Here is a 14832-nt window from a genome sequence, read left to right as displayed (position 1 = left end):
TTCTTGAATGGGGGCAAGCAAGAGAAGGACAAATATAGACCCTATCTAGCAGAGTTCACTTCCCCAGACCTGTATGGTCAAATGCTTTGAGATCAGAGATCTTGCCTGTAAGAAGGCCACAAAATTTGAGAAGAGAAACAAAACAGAGCTTAAAAAAAACAAAACAGAAATAACACGGTTTTATACAGCCTGCAATAAAGCTATAGTCAATGGTACAGTGTTGTTCACGTGACACTTACTTATTAAGGCTTTGACTACCGATCTTCCACATGCACATTTTATATACATACACCTTGTCTGTGTGTATAAATTACTTTTCTTGTTCCAAGCAAGAAAATACATGCACTTGCTCCTGCTAGTATTCGCTATACTTGGACCATAATTTGTTCAAGGACTTCTGGAGAGGGCTGGATCTCTTTATTATCCATCTGGAAATGCCCTCATCTCCAGGAATGTCATTTGTGCCTGACGGTGGTACTGGCCCCACACTTCTCCAGTCTACACTGGAGAGGAGGGATCATCCCACAGCCTGACAGTACACTGGTCATGTAAACATAGTAATCCTTGGATTATAAATACTTTATTAAAGCTAACATACCTCAGCTTTGCCCACAAATACCATAATGCAATATCATTCCAAATATTTTCTTTTTTATTTTTTTTCTATCAACAACTCAAAGTGGTTCCCCCAAAAGCACAGTTTTTCCCTACTTTTTCCCAAAGAAGTGTCCAGTTACCTGTTAATTCCGCAAGACCATGGCTCAGTAGCTTCCATGTACATAAATAACTGCAACACAGAGCATGTCTGAACCTTATAGCTCAAAGTGCTTAAGTCACCATCTCAGGCACCCCCCCTGCCATGAAGTTAAGAGACTGGGCCATAGGCCAGCAAGGAACAAGGAAGAAGCAGAAGCCAGCAGAGCTTTGTGGGTCCCAGTTTCGTGCCTGGAGCTTGCACATGTTTGACAGGTTCCCAGAGCTCACCACAGCTGCTGTGTATCATAGCACATCCCTTTGCCACAGGGACACTGACTATCTCTGGCCCTGTGTTTCCTTCAGTGAGACACGCTGGCTGGCTGATGTTGCAGAGCACTCCTAGGTTGCAGCAGGGAGTCCTAGGGAGAGCAGCTCAGCTTTGGAAAGGAAGGGCTCATATGGGAGCAGTACTAAGGAAAGGATACAGCATAAAGAAGGCTGAGAAAGCAAACATGGATGAAGTGAGGAGGAGAGATTCCTTATTTAAGATAAGGCCTGGACTGCTGCACAGCCCTCTGCCTTGCCACCATTAAACAGTCCTGCCTCACATCCTGCCATAGCACTTCCCTGTCAGCCACCACTTTTCTCTGGCCACTGCATCAGAGAACTTCCATTCAATACATGTCATGACAATTACTGCAAATCAAGCACTGGGCTGTTCTCATTCACCATGATCCAAGTAGCTAGCAGCCCTAAAAAGACTGTTCTCGTGCCTCTGCCTACCCTTCAACCCACAATAACCAAGACAATAAACAGATGGGACAGGAGTGATGGAGTCTGAGATATCTGGTTGTTCACTTATTGCACAGGGTACTTTGAGCTGGTAGGGGAGAGTGGGTGGCTCCCAACGTCCACTGAAAAAAATCCCACTGCATGGCTGTCCAATTGTCTGCTCCAGAAAATATGTTCAGACGGTTCATGTGTAGAGGATACCTAGGAAATGTCACCTAGAAACAAGGATATGCAAGCAATGAAGGCTTTTCTCAATTCAGTCTCAGTCTTCATTCAGCTCCATGGCAAGCTGTGCAAAATACAATGTTTATGCCCTGGCAGGTATGATAAGAAGAAAATTTTTGGTTCTGGGTATGTTAACAAGAAAGGGTCATGCTAATGCAAACCTTGGAGACTGGATTTAGTTTTAGTTACAGAAAGTACTGTACACTGCTTTTGGACAGGTGCACAGAAGCTTAAAAAAAGACAAAGATCACAGTTAAATATCTCAGTCTTCAGATGGGAATGTCTGTGAGGAGCAGTCAAACTACTTTCTCATGTGCAATGCATCCTGAAATTTGGTACTTATGTATCGGGCATGAAAGCCTTTCTTGTTGATGGTGTCATCTGTGTGGAATCGAATCATGATGGAATCCCCCGCAGAGTAGATTTCTTCCAAAGGCTGCAGAAAAGTAAAGAAGACAACACAGAGTGGTCAAGTCTGCAAGCTAAATAACTGTCTGTACTATGATGCTAGAACGTAAGCGCACAGACTGTCCAGGAAACACAAATATTGAGCACTCAGTACCTGCTGCCCTCTTCTGACTTCCTAAGCACATTCCCTTGCTTCTTGCATGCTTGTCCTTTATGTTTGAAGACTGATGACAGCCCTCTCTACAATCCCAGTTCTTTCAGCTGTATTTTTAGGTAACATTCACAGGACTCCCTGGATGTTCCTGTTCCAGTCTTTTGAGTTTTCTCTAATTTGTCCTAGTCTTTTCAGGAAATTGCACAATCCAAACTTGACCTTCTTTGGCAGCTGAAGTCCTCACAGGGTTCATTAGCAGCCACATATCTTACATGATAACTCTGCTTATCCCTCTCCCCACTGTTCTAACCTGCTACTTCCTTGTCCTCGCAGGACCAACACTTTCCCATTCATTCTCCACTTGTGCAGGAAGGCAGATTACTACCCTGCTGCCCTGAACTTCCTTACACTGAGCTGTAACGCTTTAGTTTATTTTCCAGACCTTTTCCCCGATCTGCAAGGACTACTCTGACACACCTGCCTCTCGGATGTCTCCAAATGCAACAGGAACTTTCTCCATTCCATTGCTGAAGTCCTACAGAAATGAAACCTAGAACCTCTGGCTTTAAATACCACGCACTCTTGCTTATGCTAAGAGTCACTCCTTTTTATGGGAACACAGATAACAGCTTAAGAGACAGCACACCACCTTGGAATCAACAAGCAACTCTGCAAGTCCCTCTGCCCTTTGCTCTCACCATAGCATGGCTGCAATGTGACTTGGCTGCAGGCAGGAAGTGACTGAGAATGAAAATGGGCTTTGAAAGCCGTTTCCAACAATTACACACCACTTTTGAGGCAAGGATAGGGCACAGCAGCGTGGCAGTTCCATGCTGCTGCACACGGCCCTGGGCTAATAAGGGAAAGTCAATCAGCAAGGTTTTCAGACCAGCTCAGTGCATCAGATACAAAGGCAGTGATCCTGAGCAACAGGAGAAGCAGCAAAAGCCAGACACGAGGCATTCTCACCACCAGTTTTTGAGAGCTGCCCCTCTCCAAAAAGGGTATAAGCACTCTTCCTTGCTGTCTCCAGTTACGCCTCTGAAATTCCCACCACCATGGCTTACCCCTGAGCCACAGAAGCGTCCCAGGCGTGGTGCAGTGCTGTCGTATCCATCATAAATCTCCATGTAGTCGTACCCACAGTCAGCCTCCTCCTCAATCTCAAACGTCTGGAATATCAGTTCCACACCATAACCATCTTCAGCTACAATCACCCATTCACAGTTCCTTTGACCTGGGTAGTTGTTATCCCCAAACTGAGCATGGGAATACAGCTCCTTAGTTCGTACTTCAGCCTTTAAGAATCCACCACACTCTGGAGGAAAAGCACAAAACACGGCCTCATCAAAGGCCTTACCTCACAGCAAAGACTCACCATTCCAATTTTGGGCCAGCTATAGGGAGAGAAGATCTCCAGCATGAAGTGCATGTACATCAAGAAGGTAGTTCACTGGAGAATTCACTGCACTGGGGTGTTGGCAGGCAACCAGCTTACCTGTGCTGTGCTTTGCCTGGAAACCTTTTCTTTGCACAGATGCATCAGAGTAAAACCTGAGGAACATCTTGTTGGTAGAAGCAACTACAGGGTCTGGTTTCTTGCTGCCACAGAAGCGGCCAAGGACAGGTGACTTGCTGTTGGGCCCATCATACATTTCCAAGTGGTCATAGGCACATTCTTGGTGCTGTTCAATCTCAAACTCATTGAAGGTCTACAGCAAAAGTAAAGAGAATTAAGACAGATGTTTTTAAAACTGAATGTGCAATTTAGCAGAGGATGAAACGCCAAGTGAGGAACAGGTCAAATGGTGTGCTTGTCCCACTACTCCCACAAACTAGAACAGAGTAGTGTGCTTTCAGACAGAATGATCTCAGAGTGACAAAGCGCAGAAGCTCAAACGATTGTTATGTAGCCTTAGCTTTGCTGCCTCACATGGGTACATGACACTGCAGTTTTCAACTGCAAGGCATATATACTCTTATTTTCCTGCCATGAACCTTACCTAACATACCGAATGGGCAGTACTGTATCCACTGACGCGAGGATCCAGGCATTCTTTTTCCCCCAGTGCATGGGCCATCTGCACAGCTTTGGGCATGTGCTGCCATATGCATCAGGACACACTGTAAAATGGGCCTGACACTTCTCCCTCAGACAGGTTGAGGACCAGCCCTACCACCACCTTATACTGAGATGGCCCCAAAAGAGTAGGTCACGAAGAGGAGTAGGGGTGGGAGGGCATGTTATACTTTCTGTTAAGGAAGAACCATAGAATGGTTTGTGTTGGACAGGACCTTAAAAATCACACAGTACCAACCTGTTCCAGTTCCCCACCATCTTCACAGTAAAAAATTTCTTCCTAGTATCTAATGTAAATCTACACTCTTTCTGCTTAAAAGCATCACCTCTTGTCCTGTCAGCTTTCCTTTAAGTACTGGAAGGCTGCTCTAAGATCTCCCTGCAGCCGCCTTTTCTCCAGGCTGAACAAGCCCAACTCTCCTAGCCCGTCCTCATACAAAAGGTGCTCCAGCCCTCCGATCATCTTTGTGGCATCCTCTGGATGCTCTCTAACAGATCCTCATCCTTGTACTGAGGGCTCCAGAACTGAATGCAGGCAAGCACTGCAGGCAAGCACTCCAGGTAAGGTCTCAGGAGAGTGGAGTAGAGGGGGAGAATCACCTCTCTCAACCTGCTGGTCATGTTTCTTTTGATGTAGATGTAACGATAAGAGAACAATGCTCCATAGTTGTAATCTGCTGGAGTCTCCTCCAAGCTGCCTCACCCCTGCTTGTGTCCCTCTGAGACCTTTTGTCCTTTCACAGGTCAGGGGCTGCTTCCAGGACCCCTCATCCAAGCACCCCACACAGGACCTATGGGGATCACCACAGTCATGGAGGAAAGTCACTTTAGCTCCTCACAGTCCAGCCTGCTTCTCCCCTCAAACTCCTTCTCACTAGTTACTCACTACTTTCACTCGGTGGCCAGGCATTGCAGAGATGTCCCAGGTGCACTCTTTCCGGCTGGGATACTTCTCAGGCCAGTTGGGACTGCTCATCATTCCCTCTGCGCCACTCAGCTTGTGTTCGCAGCCAGCTTGAGAGAGAGATCACAAGATAGAGGCACTGAGGCAGGTCTCACATGGGAACCCATTTAACATCCTACATGCTCCTCTCTGCCCACTGAGAGCCTCAACAAGGCAGAGGGAAAGTTTCAGTCACTGTACAAGAGCTTTTAGTACTATTGCATAGTTCTGGAGTTTGCTCTATTCTTTTCTGACAGCTGGTGAAACAGATCATCGCATTCCCCTGCACTTTGTTAGACTCACCCACCTCCTCGCTCCCAAATGTAGTGCCCTGTTCCCAGTGATAGGGCGTCCAACCCTCCCACCACGCTGACTCTGGTGCTCCCTCAGCCTTGTTGTTGTTTTGCCGACTTGGAAAACTAAATCATCTCATGGAGACATAAGACAAGGACCAGAGACTGCACACAGGAAGGCGCCGGTAGCACACAGCAGGGGTAGGGATGAAGGAAGAAAGGTAATTTTGGCAGCAGCACATGGTTAGATCCCTTCATCCTTTATCTTCTGATTCAAACCCAATAATTATAAGAAACAGCAGTGCATGTCCCACAACTGCTACTTTCACTAGCCCAAATTCTTGTCCCCTCCCTGTTCATCACCCATGGCCATATAAAGGGCCGGACTGGGGAACAGATCCAGCTGAAAACAAGCTTCTCTTCCTTTTTCTAGGTAGTTTTTCAGCTAGCTGGGGCTTTTAGAGGGCCCCAGCAGCCTGCAACACTGTACAAACATCCTTCCAACATCGGGCAGGAAGCACTCTGGCTCAAACAGTCTCTGAAGCACCTCGTCTTCCCCAGCTGCAGGGTGTGGGGACCTTACCTTCCTTACAGTTGTGGCCGTTTTCATGCAGCACGAAGCCATTTCTGCACTGGCATACGTAGCTCCCAAAGGTGTTGATACATTCGTGCTGGCAACCACCATTGTCTTTGGAGCATTCATCCTTGTCTGGGCAGGATCAAATCGACAAACACTGAGTTGACAGTGAGAAACAGACTACAGGCACCAGCTGGGAGTCTCCTATCCAGACTAGCAGACAGCAGTGCAAGCCTTCAACCTCTACTGCTGGCTTAGTCCAGTCAGCTTTTTAACCCAGATACAATTCTCATAAATGGTATTTAATTTCATAAAATCCATCACAAATGTGCTTCATTATATAATGTAGATTTTGGATGACTAAAGACTCTGATCTAAAACCTGAAGCAGTGTCTCGTTCTTTTAGAACAGAGTTCAGGAAAAGTATCACACTAACCTAGGCAAAAATATAGTGGCCAGTCTTTATATTTTCCAAGTTTTTACATGCTTTGATGAGCCTCCACCTTTAAATAGCTCTGCCCAGGAGCACAAGCAGAGAATGGAGGTGGAGGAGAGGACCTAAGGTACAAGCTGCTCTCTGAAGCTGAAATGTGCCCCAGTCCTGTGTGTTCAGTACTATGCACTCCTGAAGCATAGTTCTGAGCGCAAGATCTGCTCATGGTTTCCATTCCAATTTAATTTATGAGCAATTTATTTCCAATTTTTCTTGGCTCAATGGGTTAACCTCATATGTCTCCTCACCCCTAAATATATTTCTAGATGAAACATATCCCACCTCATCCTTCCTCTTGTTAGATTTAATAAGCCAAACTCCTAGCCCTGGTTCTACTCTACAACTGGAGAGGCCATTTTGCTTGATCATCCTTCTCAAAAACACTAATATTCATCAGCCTCTGCTGAAAACACAGCATGAAATTGAATTTCCACTTTCATACAAAGTACAGTTAACCTCCAGGACTGCCTGCTGACTTAGGTACATCACTGACACCAAGAGCTACAAAGGATTCAGAACAGAGGATTAGAAACTTCCACTAGCATGAACTGCTTTGATGGGAAGGATTGTTATATAGAAGACTTCTGGAAATTTTTTAACTCTCTTAGTTTCAGAGGAAAAAGCTTTTCCTTCATGACTCCAGGGACAGAAATAACTTCTAGTATCGGGATCCCCATTGCTTCCTGCTGCAGAAGGACTGCCAGTTTTGATTAAATCCATGCATCTTGCAGACACGGCACTATGAAACCGGACCATTTGCTGCAATGAGGAAACCAAGAGGAAAGGTGACATAGCACAGAGCAACTATCGTTTTTAGATGTAACAAACCACGTGAGGCTCTGCCTGATTTGACAGGAGGCTGAAGAAAATTCACCAAAAACAAGAGGTTCAAGTCAGAGGAGACAGCTAAGCAAGTGAAAAAAAAAAACCAAACCAGCCACATACCAGAAAAGTAGTGAACTTTAAAGCCTTTCTTGGAGACCGTGTTATCTGACTTGAACTCCAGTCTCATGTTGTTGCCATGCGATGTGATTACTTCAGGCTTCTCTGAGCCACAGAATTTTCCATGCAGCTTAGAGTCAGAAGCCAACCCACTACGAATCTCAACATAGTCATATTTACAGACCTGCCAAGAAAGGAGATTTTTCAGCTCCGTGGACTCGGAACAGAGCATTAAAGAGGAAGCGGACAGAGGCTTGACTGAGAGGGAACAGAAACTGCCTTAGACTCAAATGCGCTATGAAATTCCCCAAATTCTCCTCTGTCAGTGTTCTCACCCTCTTCACTTGATGCCCTAAGTCTTAATGGCATGCGTATAGAATATTAAAGGTTCCATTTATTTTCACTAAAATAATGACTCCCACCTTATCCAAGAAGCTGACAGTGTTGAACAAACTTCAGCACTTGCTGAATGAATATGCTGAAAGAAGGAAGAGCCACTGCACTGGCAAAACTGAGTCCTGAATGCTTTGTTCAAATTCCACCCTGCCCTTGGCAGAGCAGAGAAGAGCCTCTTTTACTGGTTATTTTGTTTGTCCTTCAAGAACTCTACCTCATTGTTAATCCCCAATTATTTTCCTGAAGAGGCAGATCTGGGGGAGGGGGATGAGACACCTATTAGGGATAGAAAACACCTAAAATTATGCAAAATTTGTAAAGAAGCATATTTATAACAGAACAGCTTTAATCCTTCCACTCCATAAAGCAGATCCAGACTTCAAGGAGAACAATCATTGTTATTTGCTTGTTAGAACAAGGGCAGGTAAACAACTAGAAGCTCCATCAGTAAGACAGAGTCTCTTCTTCCTTGTACCCCAAGGATTTATCCAGTTCTGAGTCAGCCAATAGTCACACCTCTGAGACGCAGGGACTGGTTACGTACATCATTGCCTTCCAGATCAAACACTTCGAACTGCAGAGAGATCCGGTACTGGGCTGGAGCTACCACCTGCCAGACGCAGTTTTTGTTAGTAGGATATTCCTTGGGCCATCCAGGGCTAGTAATGGTCCCATTGAGCTTGGTGATGAAGCCCCCACAGGCAGCTGGAGAGGCAATAAATGAACACAAGTTTTACTTGGTTCTGTTCAGACACACAGATTGGGCCACACTGTTAGCTAGGAAATTAATCAGATCCCGGTTGGTGACACATTTCAAATGTCGGCCTCCAGAATAGCTTTAAAATGCTGGGACCTGCTTTATCATGCCATTTCCTTTAAAAATTTCCACACCTCGGCTTCACCCTCTTGCAGGAGAGGCATGGCTTTTACCTCAAACAAATCAACCTCAGTTCACTCTTTTACTGCAAAATACTATTTGCAATAAAACAAGTTTTTCTTGTTGTTTATTGGGAGAAATTAAACATGGCCAGATCTTCAAAATCCACAGGGACAAAAGTTTTCTGTGTCCTGTTCCCAGGGTAATTTTTTTGCATTAAGAGAACCAACCCAAGGGAGCAGCTTCAATGCAAAAAGTATAGCAAGTATGTGTGTCTGGAGAAACAAAAGCAATTTACTCTGATGTGTTTCACTACAATTTCAAAGACCATCCTTTCTACATTGCCCACAAATGATGTTTAAAATAGGAGGTTAAGAGTGAAGTTCAAAAAATACTTGCCAAGTTATAACAAGTGGCTTACTCAAAATGGCAAGAATTCATTTTAAAAAAATAAGTAAAGCTTCCAAAAGCCTTTTGCACACACCTAACTCTGCCCTCACCAAGCTGACAGCAGCCTTCCCCAAAGAGTTTGACAAAAGTAGAATTCAGGGCAAACTGGGTGACTTTGATAGCACCACTCAGTGTGTGGAGCTCCCTCCCTGTCTCAGTTGAAGGACAGAGCTATGAGACAAGAACAATGGGTGGATTCTCTAATAACTACATGAACAGAAAGCTGACAGGAGTAGTTTTTATCAAACACATGGGGTTTTTTTCCTTTCATAACAGAAGAAGGGGATTTATTCCTCAGTATGGAGAATGTCTAGCTTGCATGCAGGCAGAACATTGCTAGCCTACAAAAGAAATTTATTTAAAAATATATATTTAAATGCAGCCTTCTACTGAAATCCTTTTGGGCCACTCAGTGCTTAGGTTGTAATGCCCACCCTCCTTTATGCTGCACTGTAGGAGATCTGGTCTGAACAGGGATCTCTGGCCATGAAGAACAACTGGGTTTAGAGATGTTTAGCAGCAGAGAATCAGAGTATTTTCAAGTTTTTCAACCAAAACTTGCTTTTCAATGGGAAAAGTTGATAAAAAGGATAAAAGGTTGGGGAAGATAAACAGAAAGAAAGAGGATGTAGAGGCAAGGAAAAAAATCTCCAGGATTATTTAATTTCATTATTAGCTGTAATACCCCTCCTACAGACAGATGCCTCAATCTGTAGGTTACCTTCACAGCTCTTTTCATCAGCTCTCAACTCATAGCCAGGCTCACAGGTGCATTTGTAACTCCCCAGTGTGTTCTCACAGTGCTGCTCACACCCGCCGTTGTCTGGCAGAGAACATTCATCCATCTCTGTCAGGAGAAAACCAGAACAAGTCACACTTTCCTGAACACCCAGAGCCCCTCATATTCCTCATGCAGCACAAGCTGACAAGTAGCGCCCACAGAGTGCTCATTGCTGCAAACCTCACAGCGCTAAAGCACATCGACCACCAAAACTGGAAAGGACTACGATTACTGTCACTAGTCAAGAGTGCTTTTTTCCTAGGTAGGAGCAGGAAAACATGGTCTCCTGTAAAGACTTCACTGCCTTATTGTTTTTTTGCCCATTTGGTATTTTTGTTATTTGGTGGTGGTTTGTTTTGGGGTTTTTTTGTTTGTTTTTTTAAAAAAATTCCTCATGCGCACGAGTGACTTGAGCCACCAGGAACCAGCCCATTATGGTGCTCACAGCAGTGTTGCTGCAGAAGGCCACATCCACTGAATGGAGTGCAACAAAGGTGCTGTGAGGACATACAAGTAGTTATTCCTTTTCACAGATACATGAAGTCTTGTTACCCTAGACTTAGAAGTCAGGTTTTTCCAACCACATCTCAACAACCTGAACTGATATTTTAATACACAGGCAGCCAGATGTACTGGCTTCTCACTCTGACTTCTGATTCCACATGCATCCCATCCCCTAGCAGATGGTTTTATTTATGCGGTTGTGGTGGGTTGTCCTCAGCTAGCAGCTGGACTGTCATCCAGCTGCTTGATCACTCCCTGGCCCCTGACTCCAGTGGAATAGGGGAAAAAGTAGGAAGAACAGGAGCAAGAAAGCTCCTAGGCTAAGACAGGGAATTACTTGCTAATTACTGTTGTGGGCAAAGAGACTCAGCTTTGAGGAATTTAACTCAATTTATTGCAAATTAATATAAATACTTGAATACTGATTTGGGTATTGGGAAATAAAAACCAAAACCAAAAGAAACAAATGTTAAAGCACTTAGGGAAAACACTTTTCTACCCCCTCTTTCCCAGGATCAGCTTCACTCCAGACTCCTCTTTCTCTGCCTGCCACAGTGCAGGCTGGCTAGAAGTTGTGTAGCTACGGCTACTGTGGTGCTTGCTCCAAGCAAACACACTTTGTTCCTCAGCTGGACTCACTGGCATGGACTCAGCAACACCCTAACCATCCACCAGCTACACTGTTTCTGGTTCAAATGTGAAATCTGAGCAGGCACTGCAAGACCTAGTCTGTCAGTAAAAACTCCACAGACCAATTGTGTCTGCAATTGTACTAGTAGTGCATGTTTATGCATTTTTTACATTTAAAAAAAATAATTTTCTGACTATCATCTGTATTGCAAGGAAAGCATGCCAGGTTCAGATGTACAACTTTCTTCCCTACAAACCTGCAGGAGAACCCAAGATTCTAGAAGAAGACTTGTTGCAGGGCGAGAAGTCTCCATGTACCTGAAAGAGGCCTACAAGAAAGCTGGAGAGGGACTGTTCACAAAGACTTGTGGTGATAGGACGAGGGGCAACAGGTATAAACTGGAGACGGGCAGATTTAGGCTAGACATAAGGAAGAAATTCTTCCCCATGAGAGCGGGGAGGCACTGGCACAGGTTGCCCAGGGAGGCTGTGTCTGCCCCATCCCTGGAGGTGTTCAAGGCCAGGTTGGATGGGGCCTTGGGCAGCCTGAGCTAGTGGGATGTTCTTGCCCATGGCAGGGGGGTTGGAATGGGATGATCTTTAAGGTCCCTTTCAATCCAAACTATTCTATGATTCTACATAGTGCTAATCTCTGGAAGACATCTCTGCCACAGTCAGTCTGCACCATCAGCTCCAGAAAGAATCCAAAACATCTTTAGGAATAAGTATTCACTGTGTCTTTATGGAACTTGAGAGATTTGAATATGGAAGTCTAGGCACCGAGAGGGTTGTTCAGGAACTGGAATTAAACATCACAGTATTCGAGTATTTGCCAGTGATTCTGCAGTCGTGGTCCATTAGCAACTCTCAGATTAACAGGACAATGTACTCTGTGAATTAAACTATTTAACTAATTAGTTTTTCATGCATAAATGCATGGATTAAGAATTATAGGTTATAAATTATGAAACTTTATGACTTGAATGGTGTATAAGTGAATTCAAGTGACAGACTAGTCTGAGCAAAGGGGATTGAGTCCCGAAGTGTTTGTTGTATTTCTTAAGAAGCTTATGAAACAAAGTTTAAATCAGAGAGTACATTGGCCTGTAAGTTTGAGAGATGCAAACAGATTGAGACACTCTAAATGCAAGACAAAAGTTAAAGTAGACATAAATAAAGGACTTATGCAATCCAAATATTGGCATTGCAGCTATTATTTCTGTACAACTGCCACTGAACCTAAGAGAAATGTGACTACCGACCTTGCAGCAGCTCTGCAGGTATTTTCCCAAGGAGCTAGATATTTGATTCTTGACTCTATTAAAGTCACCAGGATGCTGATAAAGGACCATGTCTTGGGTTCAGCTCTTAAAAAAAATATTAGCCTTTTTTGCATCTTCCTGAAAAGGATTTTAGCTTAGGAACTCATTTGTTTCCGAAAGTACTCAGAATTTTTCCCTGGGATTCTACTTGCATTCAAATTTACTCTCTCTCCAGAAGTTTCTTTTGGAATAGAACTTAAACATAGTTGGTTTCAACTCACTGTGCAATACGAATACCTTCTTTGAAAATGTCCATGTCCCCTGGCATGAATAAATGGAGGTCACGCCCCGTTCAGCCGTGCAAAACGAGGTGTAGTGCTTGTGCTGGTACTGAGCCATGAGGCTTTCTTTCTGTTTTAATCAGGGCGGTGGTGTTCATGCCTCAGCATCAAACTTCTCTACACTCTCAAAGCAATTTGTGTATAAACTTCATATTGGTGATCTTACAGACAAGTCTATCAGCTCCTAACTACATGTAGATACAGTGGTAACAAATAACTTTGGGATGGCAGTAGGTTAAGGGATGAAGGGCGCCCAGCTTTGACCTTGAGAGGTACTAAATCACATACCTTTAAAGAAATTTGCTGCAAAGCCTGCTTTATTGATGGTTGCATCAGATGCAAACTTCATCCATACTTTGTTTGAACTGGATTTGATGTCTTCTGGCTTCTCGTAGCCACAGAAGTGACCAATCAGCGGACTGTATTCAGTGAGGCCATCTCGGATCTCCAGGTAATCATAAGAACATGCATCGTGCCATTCAATCTGCAATGGGAAAATCACGTTCCTGTGGCTCACTAATAAAAGTGCTCTGAGTCAGGCTAGCTACCCAGTCAGACTTTGCCCAGACACCAGCTTCCAAAGGACCATCCTAAACAACTGGTCACAAGTAGGTACTTGCCTCACGGCTGCCATTGAACTCTGGGGCAGCTGAAATTGCATTCAAGACCTGGCACATCTCAGTGCTACTTTCATGGCTGTCCTACAGTGAAACCCAGTCCCTGACTATCTACAAGTTGCTTTTCCATAAGAAGCTGTAAGGAACAGAGCAGAGCAACTACAAACAAAAAGGTTCAAGGAGTAGCTGTGGGGTCACAGCTAGGAGGTAGTGGTGTCAGCCCTTTCCAGGACAAGCACAGTAAATGTACACAAGCCACAGAAGCCTATGGGATAGATGGGATTAATGCACCAAGTGAGCTCCTGTCCACTCCTGTCTGCAACTTAAACAGCAGCCAGAAATATAGCACTGGGCACTTACCTCAGAGTATACAACATACTATGACCAGTAGGAGAAAATATTTTCTGAGCTCTTCAAAGCCTGTTGGCCTCTTTGCAGAGTCACAAACATCCTGCGATCTGCCACGCCTAAGTTACACCAGTAAGTTTTTTGCCTGTGACCATTCAATTTAACTTGACCAGAGTGAAAATTTAAGGACTTTTGAGTCCCTACTCAACATTAACAATTTTGTGCCCTTTCTAATTCTTTCTAGAAAGAAATCTAGACTTCTGTCTAGAGTAACAGTTTTTGAAAACTCATTTAAAATTGACTTCAAAATCTCTAAGAAAACTTCTGGTGAGGAGAAATGATGTTCTGAATTACACAAAAGTTTTTTGTTTAAGTATTATTATTTACATTGTTTTATTCTCAATTTTAACTGATCCACAGAGGCAAAATTATACTCATAATATAATATACAATGACATTTCTTACCTCAAAGGCTTGGAACGTGATTCCTATGTGAAAGCCCTCAGAAACCGTGATCTTCCAGATACACTCTTTGGAAGGTCTGTAATCATCTGGGTAATTGGGAGATTGGATCTTGCCAGCATCTTTGTGAATTTCTCCACCGCAAATGGCTTCATAAAAACAAAGAGCAAAACCACAAGACTGCAAGTTTTTCCATAGGTAAAGCTGCTCCATATATAGCCGCCTTCATCACTCAAATCTGTATCAATACCGCTTGTTACACAAAGGCAACATACAAGTCATGGAAGGTCTAACAAATCTAACATTTGGTCTTAGTGGCAAAGTCTCATGTTGCTATGCCAACCTCCTCAGAAGGTGAACTCACTGGGACAGAATTTTCATGGATTTGTGTGTTTCACACTCCTGGTCAACTTCATAACTGCTCAAAACCTGCTGCCAGCACTAAGGAGCAAGAAAAGTTGGCAAAAAAACCCAAACAAAACTCAAATAAAGAACAGTTACAAATCTAATCCAGCCACACGATGGCAATGTTAACAAGCACGAGTCAAGCTGTTCACCAGG

The 14832-nt window shown here is 44.0% G+C and overlaps 1 protein-coding gene and 1 long non-coding RNA gene across 3 annotated transcripts in view; one reads left to right on the top strand and one right to left on the bottom strand.

Annotated features, from left to right (window-relative positions):
• Positions 1 to 14832, top strand: part of LOC138723959 (uncharacterized) — a 44256-nt gene that overhangs the window by 19452 nt on the left and 9972 nt on the right. The window lies entirely within an intron of this gene.
• The window catches only part of LOC138723953 (tolloid-like protein 2), a 54986-nt gene continuing 41185 nt past the window's right edge, over positions 1032 to 14832 (bottom strand). For both annotated transcript variants that reach the window (XM_069863518.1, XM_069863519.1), the window contains 10 exons: positions 14275 to 14420; positions 13133 to 13328; positions 10048 to 10173; positions 8544 to 8704; positions 7607 to 7787; positions 6175 to 6300; positions 5242 to 5369; positions 3774 to 3987; positions 3343 to 3593; positions 1032 to 2149 (listed from right to left, as the gene is read on the bottom strand). In XM_069863518.1, coding sequence (XP_069719619.1) covers positions 2015 to 2149; positions 3343 to 3593; positions 3774 to 3987; positions 5242 to 5369; positions 6175 to 6300; positions 7607 to 7787; positions 8544 to 8704; positions 10048 to 10173; positions 13133 to 13328; positions 14275 to 14420 — 1664 coding nt within the window. In that variant the 3' untranslated portion in view covers positions 1032 to 2014. The remainder of the gene's footprint in view (positions 2150 to 3342; positions 3594 to 3773; positions 3988 to 5241; positions 5370 to 6174; positions 6301 to 7606; positions 7788 to 8543; positions 8705 to 10047; positions 10174 to 13132; positions 13329 to 14274; positions 14421 to 14832) is intronic.

This window comes from Phaenicophaeus curvirostris, chromosome 9, assembly GCF_032191515.1.
Source record: "Phaenicophaeus curvirostris isolate KB17595 chromosome 9, BPBGC_Pcur_1.0, whole genome shotgun sequence".
In the NCBI taxonomy this organism is placed as follows: Eukaryota; Metazoa; Chordata; class Aves; order Cuculiformes; family Cuculidae; genus Phaenicophaeus; species Phaenicophaeus curvirostris.
The sequence above is the reverse complement of the archived record's forward strand: the minus strand, read 5'-3'. Positions and strand labels throughout refer to the sequence as shown.